Raw genomic sequence first — 15,068 nt, forward strand, 5'->3', positions numbered from 1 at the left:
TGCACCATCCGCTCTGCTTCACTCCATCGGCCTTGGTAGCTCGATCCCCTTTCTTACCGAAACCCTAAACGGAAGGAGGGCGAGGCGCTGCCGCCGCCGGACAGGATGGGAGGCGAGGCGCGGCGGCCGCCGGCGTGCGTATTCAAGGTGCTCGACGACGACGACCTCCTGACGGAGATCATCGTCCGCGTCGGCTTCCCCACCAGCCTCGTCCGCGCCGCCGGCGTCTGCAGGCGCTGGCTCAGCCACGCCTCCGACCGCGCATTCCTCCGCCGTTTCCGCGAGCTCCACCCGCCAAGACTCCTCGGCTTCTACATCGTAGAGTGGAGGTATCCGGCCGCCGCACGCTTCATCCCGATTCTGCATCAGCCCCCGGAGCTCGCTGCCGTCGTCCGCCGCGCAAACTTCAGCGAGGGGCTACCCTTCTCCAAAAAAGAAGGGGATACCATGGTGGGCTGCTCGAACGGCAGCGTCTTCACCCGCCGCCTAAACTTCACCAGCTGCAGAAACTTCGACCTGGACACCTACGAGCTTGTATTCACAGTGCACAGCCCGCTGCGCTATGGAGGAGGTATGGCCGTCCTCCCAGGATTACATCTCAGAATGCCCTCTTTGTACAGTTGGGCACAACTCTTCTCCAAAGAAGATGGGGACGGGTCGTCCTACTTTTACGTCACGGTGGAGGCCCTGGATACCATGGTACCTACGTTAAATGTTTATATGTTGGGAAATGGTGATGCTGCCTGGCACAAACATCTCACGTTGGCGTCGGACCTCCTCTGCCGTCCATCTAGTCCGAAAGGCGTGCTCGTTGACAACAAAATCTATGTCGCGACCTACAATGCAATTGTTGTCCTGGATTTGACATCCTCAACCTTATCGACAATTCAGCTCCCACACGGGGTGGGTTTTGGCCTAGGTGCCACCGTGTTGTCACGGGCCGATGATGGTTCTGTTTTATATCTCATCCATATCAAAGAGCTTCAACTTCACATCTGGCTCCACAATGGGGACAACTGGCTGCTGGTGGACACCATTTGCTTGAGTGAAATGTGTGCTAGTTTTCCTGAGGATGAGCTTACTAGTATCCGGATAAACCATGTGGGGGACTATAATGAGTATGTATTCTTGGAGATGGATCAATATGCACTCTACTTGGATGTCAAGTGCAGGACGCTGCGTAAGGTGTGCGAGATGACAGCAGATGAGTATTCTTTGGGTGATATCTATCCTTTTATGATGAGCTGGCCTCCCATTTTCCCTACTCTCAGTCCTGCAAGGTTTGCCTTTTTCCCTTTTAGTGATATGTATAGTCTACTTGTAGAGTTTACATAGTTTTGCAATGTGCATCATGTATCTCACTATTTAGTATAGCTGTGTACTGGTGTTACATATGTGATTGATTCTTTAAATCAAACAATACTGGTCAGCTTGATGTAAGATGACTTGAAATCACTTCTGTATTGATTTACTAGGACATTTAACAATGCTAGAGGCGGCATTAGTGAATGATTGATGTAAGATGATTTGAAATCGCTTGTATACCGAGGAATATTGCAAGGTGTCTACTTATGGTCATAGTAGGTACCCTTGCGTGTTGTTGTCGGTGTGTAATGGGTTCGTTGCAAATGATGTTGTAAATAGGTAAGAGAAAAAGAAAAGTAGGAGTTATGGATGGATGCAGGTTTGTTTCTTAACTTCCAGGGGACAGCTAAAAGTGCACGACTGAAGTTGGGGGTTTCGCTGCTGCGAAAATACACTACGGGGAAGCACTAGCTTTTGCAACTTCTGCTTCTCTTTTCTCCCCCTTTGGTTAGCTTATAGCTTCCAAAAGCCAGAAGTTGGCTGCAAAAGCTCAACCAAACACAGCCTTAGTCGCTATAAGATTACAGAAATCTTCTTTTAGATATGCTACCATGGTGGACCTCTAATGGACTTTTATGTACCTGATGCTACTCGGATGGCTAAATACTTCTGAATCCAACTATCACCCATATATTATCACTCTTAATAGGTTTCAGCGAAGCTAGTAATATTTCAATGGGCTCATTATTAGTTGCAAAACTACACATGATTTGTGATGGTTGTTGTTGTTTGCTAGACGTATACTGGAGTATCAGACTATGGCAGACTACTATGGAATAATTGATTCTGTTGAACCTTGTGCTGCCACCAGAAGCCATGCTTCCTGAACTTGGTCTTCCCTAGGGATGCAAGCGGGCATCCCGCATAGCCCCGCATAAGTAGAGAGTTAGTTCAGATTGAACTAAAACTGAGCGGAGCAGTTATAACTAACGAAAATTAATTTTGACTATGGAGCGGGCCGGATCGGGCGCCGGTCTGCACCCCTAGTCTTCCCTTTACTGAACTATCAATGCAGAATTGCAAATTGGACCTACAAAAGTATAAAACATCATGTATAAGAGGATTTGGAGCTGAAAGATGCCTAGCCTTGTTAATTTGTTATCATGTTGACCACCTATGTTTTCTTGCACAGAAAGTCAGGAACCCATCAAGCCTGGAATTTTAGCTTCATAATTCTTAAATATAATCATGGTGTAATTTTCTACAACCTACTTTTCAACTGTGAACCACAAACTATGTATGGGATTGCTAATACTTGTTTCTTTTCCGAGTGTTGCCTAGTGGATTGTATCTTCTTTTTCTCAGACACAAGTAGTAGATTTTACGATGGTTCTCTCTAGATTCTTCATTAATTGTGATTCAGATACATCGCAGTGAAAATTTCCTTTTATATGACATTCTTGTCCAAGGCATTTAACCTGTGCTTCTGTAACTTTTGGAAATAAAAAACTAAATTGCTTGACCAAATTCACCGCTTTAATTTTCTAAGCGCACTAAACATTTTACTATCGTCGGACTAGCCACTCATCTTGTTTGCCCATCTTATAATTTTGATGCTTAAAGTTAAAGTGGCAAACCGAATACATCCTGATGCCTAATTTCCTCTATCTGGTTCCTTGCTCGGTTTTCTCTGAAACAGGGATGCCACTTGAAGAACGAGGATATGAGGAAAGCTTTTGGATGAGTTGTGACAAGGGTGCCACCAACGAAGAGCACAGGGCTGCATTTCCTCACTAGCAGTTCTAACCGTGTTCATTTTAACTAGCAGTGGATTGATTAGGATGGTATGTAACTTGAGCAGCTACTCCTGTCATGTGGCATCAGTCGGTTAGTACTGTATGCATCAGTAGTGTTAGTGTGTAACACTCTCGCCTGGTTTGTTTGTGTTGTTGTCCACTCCAGATCGCTACTTGTGAAAAGCGTCTTATTTTGTATGTTGAGTAGCTATATAATCTGATCTAGTACTTCCGTTGAAGTCTTGCGTGGTTCCACTGCTTGCATTTGGACAAGCGCCTTATTGTTCGCCATTGCAGAATCGGTGTCGCTTGCTCTGATGTAAAAGTGAAAGAAAGTTCCGTTGACCACACTCTGTCTAATCTACATGGCACATGTGCTGGTTCACTAATAAATAACTACTTTGTTGTACTTGTAGAGGGATGAACCCGCAGCACTAGCCAGTAGGGTCAGGTGAATTCATCAGGTAAGAGTGGCAATTCTGCAGAAGTCTCGAAATACAAGAGAGACATGACCTATAATCTGAGCCAGAAGACCTAGGCCCACGGGCCTGTGTGATGCGTGAACGGGCTAACACTATTCACACGACCAAAAGCTGTTCTTTGGTGCCCGGTGCCCATATAATCCATGTCGGTGGCTCGCCGGTGCTCATCCGCGCAGCTGACCGCCAACGGTCCTTGCCGTTGTGCCGACATTGTTGTAGAGCTGGTCGAGCATCAACCTACTATTGTCGAACCTAACAAGTTGAGGCACGTCCAGCGACATCCCGTTGTACGGGCCATATGATCTCATCAGCCTGAATGGCCGGCGGATGGGAAATCGGTCTAGCCCAACCATCATGAATGCAAGGCCCACAGGACGCACCATTGATGCTATAGAACAGAAGAAGAGTTGTACTCAACGGTTTGGCATTGATGATATGGACGATGATCAGAGACCGAAGTATGAAGTGGTGAAGAAGGTGGCGGCCCATCCACGAAAAGATAGAGATGGCTCGGAAGCTTGTGGACCCTAAGAACTACGAAGAAGACAAACGGGTTGGCTTATTAGCGGTTGGCAGCGAGTTCGATGTCGATTTTAAGAGCTCTCGCGGCTTTGGCAACAAAGATGAGTAAAGACCACCATATGTTGGGCTATGGTATCAAAGGAACAATCATCTTTGACGAAAGTCAGAAAACCATGAAGATTGGGGCAGGGTTGAACACATAACACTGATTCACAGCTTTTAGCATTTTAATAGTGAATTTGACCACCCGGGCCTACATAGGATGACATGGCATACCTAGGTGGACAAGGGTCCCACCTATCGTCCCCACATATTCTTTCGATCTCTTCTTCCTCCTCATATCCTTTTCTCCATGGTGCTCTATGCCAGCCAAAGAACGAGTCATGGGCTGGTTGATGTCCTAGTCTGACCTACACTAGCATCGACACCGGTGCCCACTATACTCCAGAGCTGTGCATGACCCTTGAGCCATCGGACGGCGAGGGTCCCACGAGGTGCAGTGGTGCACCCGGACATAGTTGAGGAAGGAGAGGGGATCGTGTAAAAGACTGGCGCAGTAAACTGTCATCGAGGATAACTGTCGGTGTCAAAACCGGCGGATCTCGGGTAGGGGGTCCCGAACTGTGCGTCTAGGCGGATGGTAACAGGAGACAAGGGACACGATGTTTTTACCCAGGTTCGGGCCCTCTCAATGAAGGTAAAACCCTACTCCTGCTTGATTAATATTGATGATATGGGTAGTACAAGAGTTGATCTACCACGAGATCAGAGAGGCTAAACCCTAGAAGCTAGCCTATGGTATGATTGTTGTTCGTCCTACGGACTAAACCTCTCCGGTTTATATAGACACCGGAGAGGGCTAGGGTTACACAGAGTCGGTTACAATGGGAGGAGATCTACATATCGTATCGCCAAGCTTGCCTTCCACGCTAAGGAAAGTCCTATCCGGACACGGGACGAAGTCTTCAATCTTGTATCTTCATAGTCCGGGAGTCCGGCCAAAGGTCATAGTCCGGCCATCCGGACACCCCCTAATCCAGGACTCCCTCAGTAGCCCCTGAACCAGGCTTCAATGACGACGAGTCCGGCGCGCAAATTGTCTTCGGCATTGCAAGGCGGGTTCCTCCTCCGAATACTTCATAGAAGATGTTGAACACAAGGATAGTGTCCGGCTCTGCAAAATAGTTTCCACATACCACCATAGAGAGAATAATATTCGCACAAATCTAATCTGCTGACGTATTCCATAGCGTGACATCATGCCACAACCAAGCCTTTATTCGAATCGTTTTACTGTCCCACCTCAGCGTGTTTAGCGAGGCGGTTTCCTTGGCACGTCTTGTCAAAGCAGAGATCGTGTCCCCTTATTCTAGGATTCTCATCAATACGGTCGTGGGTAACCCAACCGCGCCATTAATCGCGGCGCTTGGGAGATAAGCGAGTTTTACTAGGCTGGTGGGGGCACATAGTTTCGGCCGCCCATATAAGGGGATAAGAATCCACCCTTTCCATCTACGCCTTCCTCCTCCTTCGCTTATCTATTCCTACGCACTCGAGTTCCAGCGCCCAAGTCCGCACTTCCCACCTCAACCTTCTCCAATCATGTCCGGAGCGGGAGGCAAGTGGATGGCCTCCTCCGTTACGGAGGGGCAAATCAAGAAGCTGAGGAAAGCCGGATACTTGTCCAACGACATCGCGCACTGGCTCCCAGATGAGGGACAGCTCATCCCCACCCCCAGGCCCCATGAGAGGGTCGTGTTTCTCCCCCATTTCCTCCACGGACTGGGCTTTCCTCTTCACCCATTTTGTCCGGGGGCTCATGTTCTACTACGGCCTAGATTTCCACGATCTGGCCCCAAACTTCATCCTCAACATCTTGGCGTTTATCGTCGTGTGTGAGGTCTTCCTCCGCATCCAACCCCACTTCAGCTTATGGCTGAAGACCTTCAATGTCAAGCCGAAGGTTGTGGGCGGCCGACAAGCGGAGTGCGGAGGCGCCATGGTGGGAAAGATGGCCAACGTCACATGGCTCGAGGGCTCCTTTGTGGAAACCATCAAAGGGTGGCAATCAGGGTGGTTCTACATCACCAAGCCGCGTGACCCTGAATGGGAAGCGGCCCCCGAGTTCCGATCTGGCATCCCCATGCGGCTCACCTCATGGAAAGAGACGGGCCTATCATGGGGTAATCCGGAAGAGGCGACCGGACTCCAAACCTGTGTCCAGAACCTCATGGACAAGAAGGTTAAACTCATCAACGTAGTCTAGGTCATGCTCTTCCGCCGGATCCTCCCGTGTCAATGGCGGGCTTTTAATCTGTGGGAATTCGACCCGGCTCAGTACAAAACTCTGTCCAGGCTCTTCGACACAACGAACGAAGATGCTTGGAAGATGCTTTTCAAGAGCTCCGAGGTCCACCCTCCCACTACCGAGGATCGCGGATTCTGCGCGAAGTGCCAAGCCAGCACGGTAAGCTTAGTTTACCCATTACAGGGTATTTGTTTTTCATAGTTTGACTCTATGCGGGATCTAAACTCCCATTCCTTTAACAGGACTGGCAGAAGAAGGCCGGACAAATCGACTGTCCGGCTCCTTTGCCCGAAGACCCAGTAGACGCCCGCTTGACGAAGCTGCTGGTCCCGGCACCCCACATGGTGCCGGAGAAGAAGGCCAAGAAGAAGGCCACGGGAACTCGAAGGAGCTCCCGGCGACTGGTGGTGTCGGACTCATCGCCCGAAGACCCCGAAGCGCACTCCTCTCTGAAGACGAGGAGGAGGAAGAAGAACCCTCTCCCCCTCCAACGGGTGGAGGAAAGAAAAGGAAGGCCGCCCCATCTGGGGAGGCCAGAGGGTCCAAGAAGGGGAAGACCCTTCTTCCGGACTACGCCTCCGACGCCGAAGACGGCAGAGAGGAGTGGCCATCCAGGGCCAAGCCCCTGGCGAAATCGTAAGTATCCGGTTACCAGAATAACTCACGGTATTCCTTTATTGCACAGTGCCTTCTGACGCCGAATATAATCATGCAGTCAGCCCAAGGCTCAGCTCAATGATTCGTTGAGTGGCTCCCTAGACTCGTCGGATATGAACAGTCTTTCACTCCCGACGGTTTCCTCCCCCGCCCTACGGACGAAGCCGAGGTGGAGTCCCGAAAGGGGCTGAGCCAGGAGGAGGTGGTCCTGGAAGCGCAGCAAGGCGACCTCCCGGACTCCAGGCCCGAAGGGGATAAAACCCTGGAGGGATCTAAGTCCGGCCCTCGACCGGACACCGCACCGGAACCTTCAGTGGTTCCGGAGTCCGGCAGGCGGCCCCTTCGCAAGAAGGGCAAGCCTATGACGCCGGCGGCCACCGTCCAACCGGAGGCGCCGGAAAATTTGCTGGAGGTGCTTAACGGCGCCTCCATCGACGAGGAGCACCGCACTATTATGAGTGCGGTGATCGAGAAGGTTCAGTCCGCCAAGAGCGGGCTAACAAAAGCCTGTGCCAGCCTTCTAATAGGCTTTGAGGTATGTATTTTAAAACATGTAAAAATGTTACCGCATAGACAGTAGCCCCTTGCTCAGTTTGGTATTCGGAAAGAAAAGCCGAACTGAGGATCTAAAAAGATATACGCAGGAGTCTAACAGGAATATGTTAATATGGGAATGCAGGCTGCGCTGCTGACCTCTGCCGCACTGACTGCGGAGGTCGATGCATTGAAGCAGAGCCTCGAGCGGTCCGAGAATGAGCTCGGCCTTGCCAAGAAGCACTACAAGAAATATGTCAACTAGTGACCTTCTGTCAGTGACCCTGGAAGAATTGGTCATAGATCTATGACCATTTGAGACCAATTGGTCAAAAGCTGTTCGGGGGGCTCCAAACCCTAAACCATTGCGACCATTTTGGTCAGAAAGGTCGTAATTTCCTTACACCAAATGGTCACAAAGCAAACAGGGCTGGTCCGCTGCCTTATTTCTAGTTGTTAACGACCAAAATAGATGGTCATAGCCTTGTAGATTGTGGTTGGTTGTGATGACTAGGCGCCACCTCATCAGTTTTGCCTATGTGTCATATCCATGTGGCAGTTTTTGCCCTAGGTTGTGAAGCAACCTATATTTCTGTCATTCCAAAAATTCCCAAAAAAATCTCATAAATTGTTTGGATCATATCTTCATCAAATATGTCAAAAACCTTCCTTGCCTAGTTCAAAAATAACTCAACAATATTCATTTTCCTATTCTATTCAGAGCAGCAGTTTGTGAAGGAAGTACCACTTTGGCATGTCCAAATAGTATCCATTTTCTACAGTGCTTTCCTATGCCCAAATAACCATCCTCCACCAAATGTCAGCTCAATCCATTCATTATTTTGAGCCGAGCTTCAACATTTGTAGTTATGTCCAGTGTGGTAGTTTGCAAAGCAAGTACCACCTAGGCTCCTCCTTTTGAGCTGAAAATTTGTGAAGACGGTCTTCTTAGTAACTGATCATCCTCAGCCAAAACTCACGCCCATTAGCCATGTACATTTCCCGTACCGCTAATCAAACACTTGGCTGCTAATTCATGTTTGAGCATCGATCGGTCTCCTCGTGAGAATGTTATGTTGTGATTTTCTTCTTAGCACCTACCTGGGGAGTGCCCAACCCACTAGACATGCCTAGGCCGCCCAGAACACATGGCAATGCCACGGTCACGCGGCGGGCATGCGAGCTTACGTGCTCTAGAGTTGGGGCCCTCGGCCACCGTCCAAACCTCGATGTCTCGCCATCAAACCATGTATTTTTGATTAAATAGATACTTACTTACCTAGAAATTATTTTTGGAAAAAATAAAGAGCAAACTATGAGGCAGCTGCAGTTCAAATTTGACCCGCTTCCAACTGAATCGGCGGGAATTTGTCTTTTTCACGAGAGGTGGATCAAAAAATTTTACACCCAACCATTTTGTCAATTGTGCATTAAATATGGCCTAGTATTTTATAAAAATTATTTGGTCCAATTTTGCAACAATTATTTGGTAGTTCCTTCACAAAAAAACCTCCTTTTGGGCACTCGGAAAATGAAAAATGAATTTTCCGTGCAAAGAAAATGAAAACTTCCTTAGGCAACATTGTTTGCCATTCCAATATGCACCCTTATGCACAATATGAGATCATTTGAACAAACTATGCCATGAATGTGGCCATAAGGTTGATCATTTGGCTTGAAAGCTATTGATCTCCACACGTGATAGCTCGTTTCTGAGAACACTTTTTAAAAATAATTGTCGTATTACAAGTTTGTTATTTTTCCTGGGAACTTGGCCACATATAATGACACAACGCGAAGGTTTCCCAATTTTTTGATTTTTTTTGAATTTTTTATGCCCGTTTCAAAATGCGGTCAAAACGGCGGGAATGACCGTTCCTAGCTAGTGGTTGAATCTTGGAATTTTTTTGGTGTTTCTCTGATTAAATAGGTACTTATGTACCTAGAAATGATTTTTGGAAAAAATAAATAGCAAACTATAAGGCACCTACAGTTCAAATTTGACCCGCTTCCAACTGAATCGGCGGGAATTTGTCTTTTTCACGAGAGGTGGATCAAAATTTTTTACACCCAACCATTTTGTCAATTGTGCATTAAATATGGCCTAGTATTTTAGAAAAATGATTTGGTCCAATTTTGCAACAATTATTTGGGAGGTCCTTCACAAAAAAACCTCCTTTTGGGGACTCGGAAAATGGAAAATAGTTTTTTCGTCCAAAGAAAATGAAAACTTCCTTAGGCAACATTGTTTGCCATTCCAATATGCACCCTTGTGCATGATATGAGATCATTTGAACAAACTATGCCATGAATGTGGCCATAAGATTGATCATTTGGCTTGAAAGCCATTGATCTCCACACGTGATAGCTCGTTTCTGAGAACACTTTTTTTAAATAATTGCTGTATTACAAGTTGGTTATTTTTCCTGGAAACTAGTTCACATATAATGACACAATGCGGAGGTTTTCCAATTTTTTGATTTTTTTGAATTTTTTATGCATGTTCCAAAATGCGGTCAAAACGCCGGGCTTAACCGTTCCTAGCTAGTGGTTGAATCTTGGAATTTTTTTGGTGTTTCTCTGATTAAATAGATACTTATTTACCTAGAAATGATTTTTGGAAAAAATAAAGAGCAAACTATGAGGCAGCTACAGTTCAAATTTGACCCGCTTCCAGCTGAATCGACGGGAATTTGTCTTTTTCACGAGAGGTGGATGAAAACTTTTGACACCCAACCATTTGGTTATTTGTGCATTAAATATGGTCTAGTATTTTAGAAAAATGATTTGATACAATTTTGCAATAAATATTTGGTATGTCCTTCACAAAAAAACTCATTTTGGGCACTCGAAAAATGGAAAATGAATTTTCGTGCAAAGAAAATGAAAAGTTCCTTATTACTATTTTGTTGTTTTTTATTCTAAAAACTAGGTCACATTTGATGACATGATGAGAAGGTTTTTCATTTGTTTCATTTTTTTCCAATTTTCCAGGTCAAGTAAATAGCTGAGATGATCTAACATCTTATTTTTAAATTTATCACGACCAATTTAATTGGTCATAATATTGTATTGCTTCTGATTGGTCCGTGGACAAGGCACACAGATCATGCACGAAACACCGTTGGATCCTCCCGGATCCAACGGCAGCCGTCACTCCTCGCCTCCCCCACCTGCCCGACCTGAGGCGAAACCCTAGCTGGCATCTTCCATCCACCCCCCGCCTCCTTTCTTTCTTTCTTCCCTTCCCCCTTAGATCCTCTCCCCTCTCCCCCGATGCAGATCCACTCCTCTCTCCCCTTTCCCCAATTCAGATCCATCCCGCCGCCGTCGTCGCCCCCGCCTCCTTCTCGCCGATTCAGACCACATCCTCCCACCATAGCTCGCTGTCGGGCCTCCCCCTCCCCTCCTTGCAGATCCAGAGCTGCGAGATCCATCTCTCTCCTACCTCGAGGTCGACTGGTAGCAGCGGGCTACACGCTGGCGGAGCCGCCGCCAATCTCCTTCGCTTCTCCGAAGCACGCCGAGGAGCACCTGATCCGTCCCGGCGAGGTGGTGCTAGGAGGAGGAGGAGGAGGAGGCTAGGAGGAGGAGGAGGCAGCGATGGGCGAGGTGGTGCCCATCTCCTGCCCCGGCGACGGCTGCGGGGGAGGCGGGGGCGTGGGGGAGCGGAAGGCGGACCAGCAAGAGCGGCAGGGGCAGGTGCTGGAGCTGCTGCTCGCGGTGCTGCGCAAGTCGGTGGCGCTGCCGTGCTAGATGGCGGACGCCGACGACCCGGCCGTCGGCGCGGGGGGCTAGGGGATGGACATCGGCTGGCCCACCGACGTCTGCCACGTCGCGCATGTCACCTTCGACCGCCTCCAGGGCTTCCTTGGCCTCCCCGTCGAGTTCGAGCTCCAGATCCCCTGCCCAGCCCCCAGCGCCAGGTAGCTTCCTCCTCTTCTTCTCCTCAAACCAACCGGCCAGACTCTGTCCCTTCTTCTAGATTACTGCTTGCCTGCCGAGCCGCGCGTGCTCCCGCGCGAGGATGAGGATTCGGTTCGGATTTCAAATGCCTGTGCTTTTCGGCCTGCAGTGCCAGCGTGTTCGGGGTGTCGCCGGAGTTGATGCAGTGCGGCTACAACGACAGGGGCAACTCGGTGCCCAAGATCCTCCTGCTCATGCAGGAGCGGCTCTACTCCCAGGATGGCCTCAAGGTAGCACAACTGCGCAAGCACATTACTCTGTTCCTCTTTGCTAGCTGAAACTTCATCTAATTTGTAGCCGACAGCCGAGCAAATACCTGTATCTCAAGGTTAATGTTCGTGTGACTCCATTTGTTTAGATAGAGTCAACAAAGATGGTGCTGGGAACTCAAAAAACCTGCAGTAGCAGTGTTGATGATGCTCCAATTTCAGAGAAAGGTGATTCTGAATAATGTGTTCTACATACTCGCAACTCAGGGCTGCAGTGGCGATGCCAGGGCTGCACTACCGTGCCTTGAAATACTCTTAAGTTTTCCTAATATTTACAGTACATATTTTCTACAATTATGGTGACGGCTATTCAGCACTTCTGTACACATTTTCTCATTGTTTGCGTGTATCGCGCTCCTCTTGGAGCCCTCGGTGCATAGGTTACATATATGCATATACCGATCTGGTTTGCTTGAGGGTGTTCTCCATCATGTTGCTTGGTGGTGTCCCATGGTCTTTTGCTGCTTCGCTAATCACGGGATCTCAGCGTCCATGTGTTCTACCCCCTTCGTTGAAAATTCCACTACAAACTAGTACATACGAATGTAATAGACATATTTTAAAGTTAGATTTACTCATTTTGCTTCATATGTAGTTCATGCTGGAGTCTCTAAAAAGACTTATATTTAGGAACGGAGGAAGCACAAATGTTTGTTTCTTTGTGTGTTCACCTGTGATTTTAGTGAAACGACAACACTCTTCCTAGTTTGGTCTTGAAAAAAAGGAGCAGGGGGGCATATTACATTCACTTAAGTGCTTTTGTTGTGCATCGGCAACCTTGCTTTCCTTCTCCTGCTAGTTATTTTGCACTCCTGGTGGTTGGAGATCTATTGCCATTCATGTCAGATATGCACACCTCTGATTCATAGGCCTTCCGTTGACAGATTTGCAATACGGACTTAAGTTCCTTACTTCTGCTTCTTTGATTGATGTTGCAGGTAATAACATGTTCAGTGCTCTAAAGGTTCCAGAGTCATAATTCCAAGTCAGCTCAATGACCTCATTTGGTGTAAATGCACTAGGTATAAATTAGCCACATTGACTATCTGCGTGCCTGCCTAATTGAACAAATCAATCTGATTAGTATGTTTGCTGCCATTTTGTTAGTCTGCAGAAGCATATCTAGTTTGTTAGTCAGCCACTTTTTTGCTAGAACCATAAATCCTGATGCATGCTGATTATGGTCTGGTTTGTTAGATCTGTTCTGCTGTTGCTTAAAATTTGACTGGATTCTGAATGTGTATCTGTTGTGTATCTGCTGGTGTGTATCTGCTGTTACCTGGATTCTGAATGAACATGTCAGTATACTATATACCCAAAAAAACATGCTTACAGTTCTTCTCATTTCCATGATCAATTTAGTTAGAGTTGCACATGTCAGTATACTATATACCAAAAAAAATCCTAGCTAGTGAGAACATTTGTCACTCCATGAACACATACTGGTTAGTGTTAGTCATACTATTTATCTACATGGCATTTGATGTCAATTCTTGCTTATAAGTTATTGGATCACTCCATGAACACATTCTTGTTCTTATATTTTCATTCTTATTCTTTGCACAGGTGAAGTGTGAATCCAAGGCCGAAGCTGTGAATCATATCAACAAAGAGGAGCATATTATGTGTTGTAATTGTACGCATATCTGGGTTGTAGTATACTGAATTGTACTAGACTAATGTAGTCTTGTTTTGGACGAATTTCATTTGCTCTCTAGTCTGTTCAAAACAATGATTGTGTATGTGATTTGAATACCCGTGAAATGGAAACCTGACAAGAGGGTCCAAGTTATAATGGTTGTTTGACAAATTTCAAAATTTTTGACATGTGGGACATATTTTGAGATAAGCATGACATGTGGGGCTGGCTTACTAGTGGTACCCCAATGTATAATGGCTGAAAGTAGAAAAATCAATGGACTAAAAGGCTACGGCCCAAAAATAAAATGGCTTAAATGTTGGGCCTGGCCCATGTAGCCACCGAAAATTAACAAGAAAAAAATACATTAAAAGGCCGAATTATTGGGCTGGGCCCATGTAGAAAACCGAATTGGACCGGGCTGAATCTTATGCCACATCAGCTTCCCATGTTGGATGCCTACATGGACTAGGGAGGCTGCTAGTGACCAAAACGCCATAGTAGGAATATTTTGGTCGTAAACGTCCACGACCTTCTCACAGAGAAGGGCGCCATAGTCAGTTTACGACCCTCAGCTTTTGACCTTCTGTTTTTGGTCACAAAAAGGTCACAAATGAAAAACTATGACCTTTCAGTGACCAATAGTGGAGGTCACAAGATAACATATTTCTTGTAGTGAAGCAGCTCGAGGACAAGGAAGGTAGGTACTGCCTTATGTAAATATATATAAAAATACCTGGTTGCAAATAATGATAGGACCAACGTGAATGTTACAGGGGCCATAACCGAGGTGGCGGCCCTGAAGGAAGCGCTGTCCAAGGCCGAAGACAATATGGCCATGGAGCGCATCGAGCGAGAGAAACAAGAGGCGCGGGTGGCGAAGGTGGGGCAAGAGCTCGATGCTCTCGTGAAGAAACACGAGAGTTTAGAGCTTGACTCAAAGACGCGAGAGTCCGAGCTTGCCTCGGCACTTGAAAGCGCCAAGTATGCCAAGGCCGAAGCCCAAAAAGCCCTTCAGGAGATTGAGGCGATGAAAAAGATAGCGGCGGGTAAGGCATTCTTTATGCAAAGCAAGCATGTGAAAGTGAATTATGTGTTACTTACTCGAATCCGGAGCTCTCCAGGAGCATTTGCAAATCTGCCCTGCAGTGTGTCCGCCGCCGCCGCATTCTACCGAGCCGAAGAAGGGAGCTCGACGGAGAAGGTGTTCTGGTCCCAGTATGCTGAGGCCGGACGCCCGGTGCCCTTGAGTGACCAGCTGAAGCAGCTGGTCGAGCTCCATAAGGTGGCCGAACAGGCCATGAAGGGCCATATAGGCCGGCTATGGCCTGGGGAGGTCCTGCCTGAGAGCTACTTCGAGCTGGTGAGGCGGCTGGTGGATGCCTGTCCGCGGCTTGAAATCATCAAGCGCTCCATATGCATCGAAGGCGCCCGTAGGGCTTTTGCCCGTGCTAAAGTGCACTAGGGCAAGCTGGATGCTGAGAAGCTGGTGACAGAAGGGCCACCGGAGACCGAAGGGGAAGGAGCATCACAGGCCCGAGATGTATTATGAGGGCGTCCTGAAGGGTGCCCGCCTTGTGGCGAATGAAT

At 47.5% G+C, this 15,068-nt stretch overlaps 1 protein-coding gene across 1 annotated transcript; it reads left to right on the forward strand.

The window, feature by feature from the left end:
* Positions 1 to 22: 22 nt before the first annotated feature.
* On the forward strand, positions 23 to 3,346 carry LOC119278381. Its single transcript, XM_037559736.1, has 2 exons — positions 23 to 1,280; positions 3,005 to 3,346. The coding sequence occupies exons 1-2, from the start codon at positions 106 to 108 to the stop codon at positions 3,015 to 3,017; spliced, it is 1,188 nt and encodes a 395-aa protein (XP_037415633.1). The 5' UTR covers positions 23 to 105; the 3' UTR covers positions 3,018 to 3,346.
* Positions 3,347 to 15,068: the final 11,722 nt, after the last annotated feature.

Source organism: Triticum dicoccoides, chromosome 3B (genome assembly GCF_002162155.2).
Source record: "Triticum dicoccoides isolate Atlit2015 ecotype Zavitan chromosome 3B, WEW_v2.0, whole genome shotgun sequence".
Lineage (NCBI taxonomy): Eukaryota > Viridiplantae > Streptophyta > Magnoliopsida > Poales > Poaceae > Triticum > Triticum dicoccoides.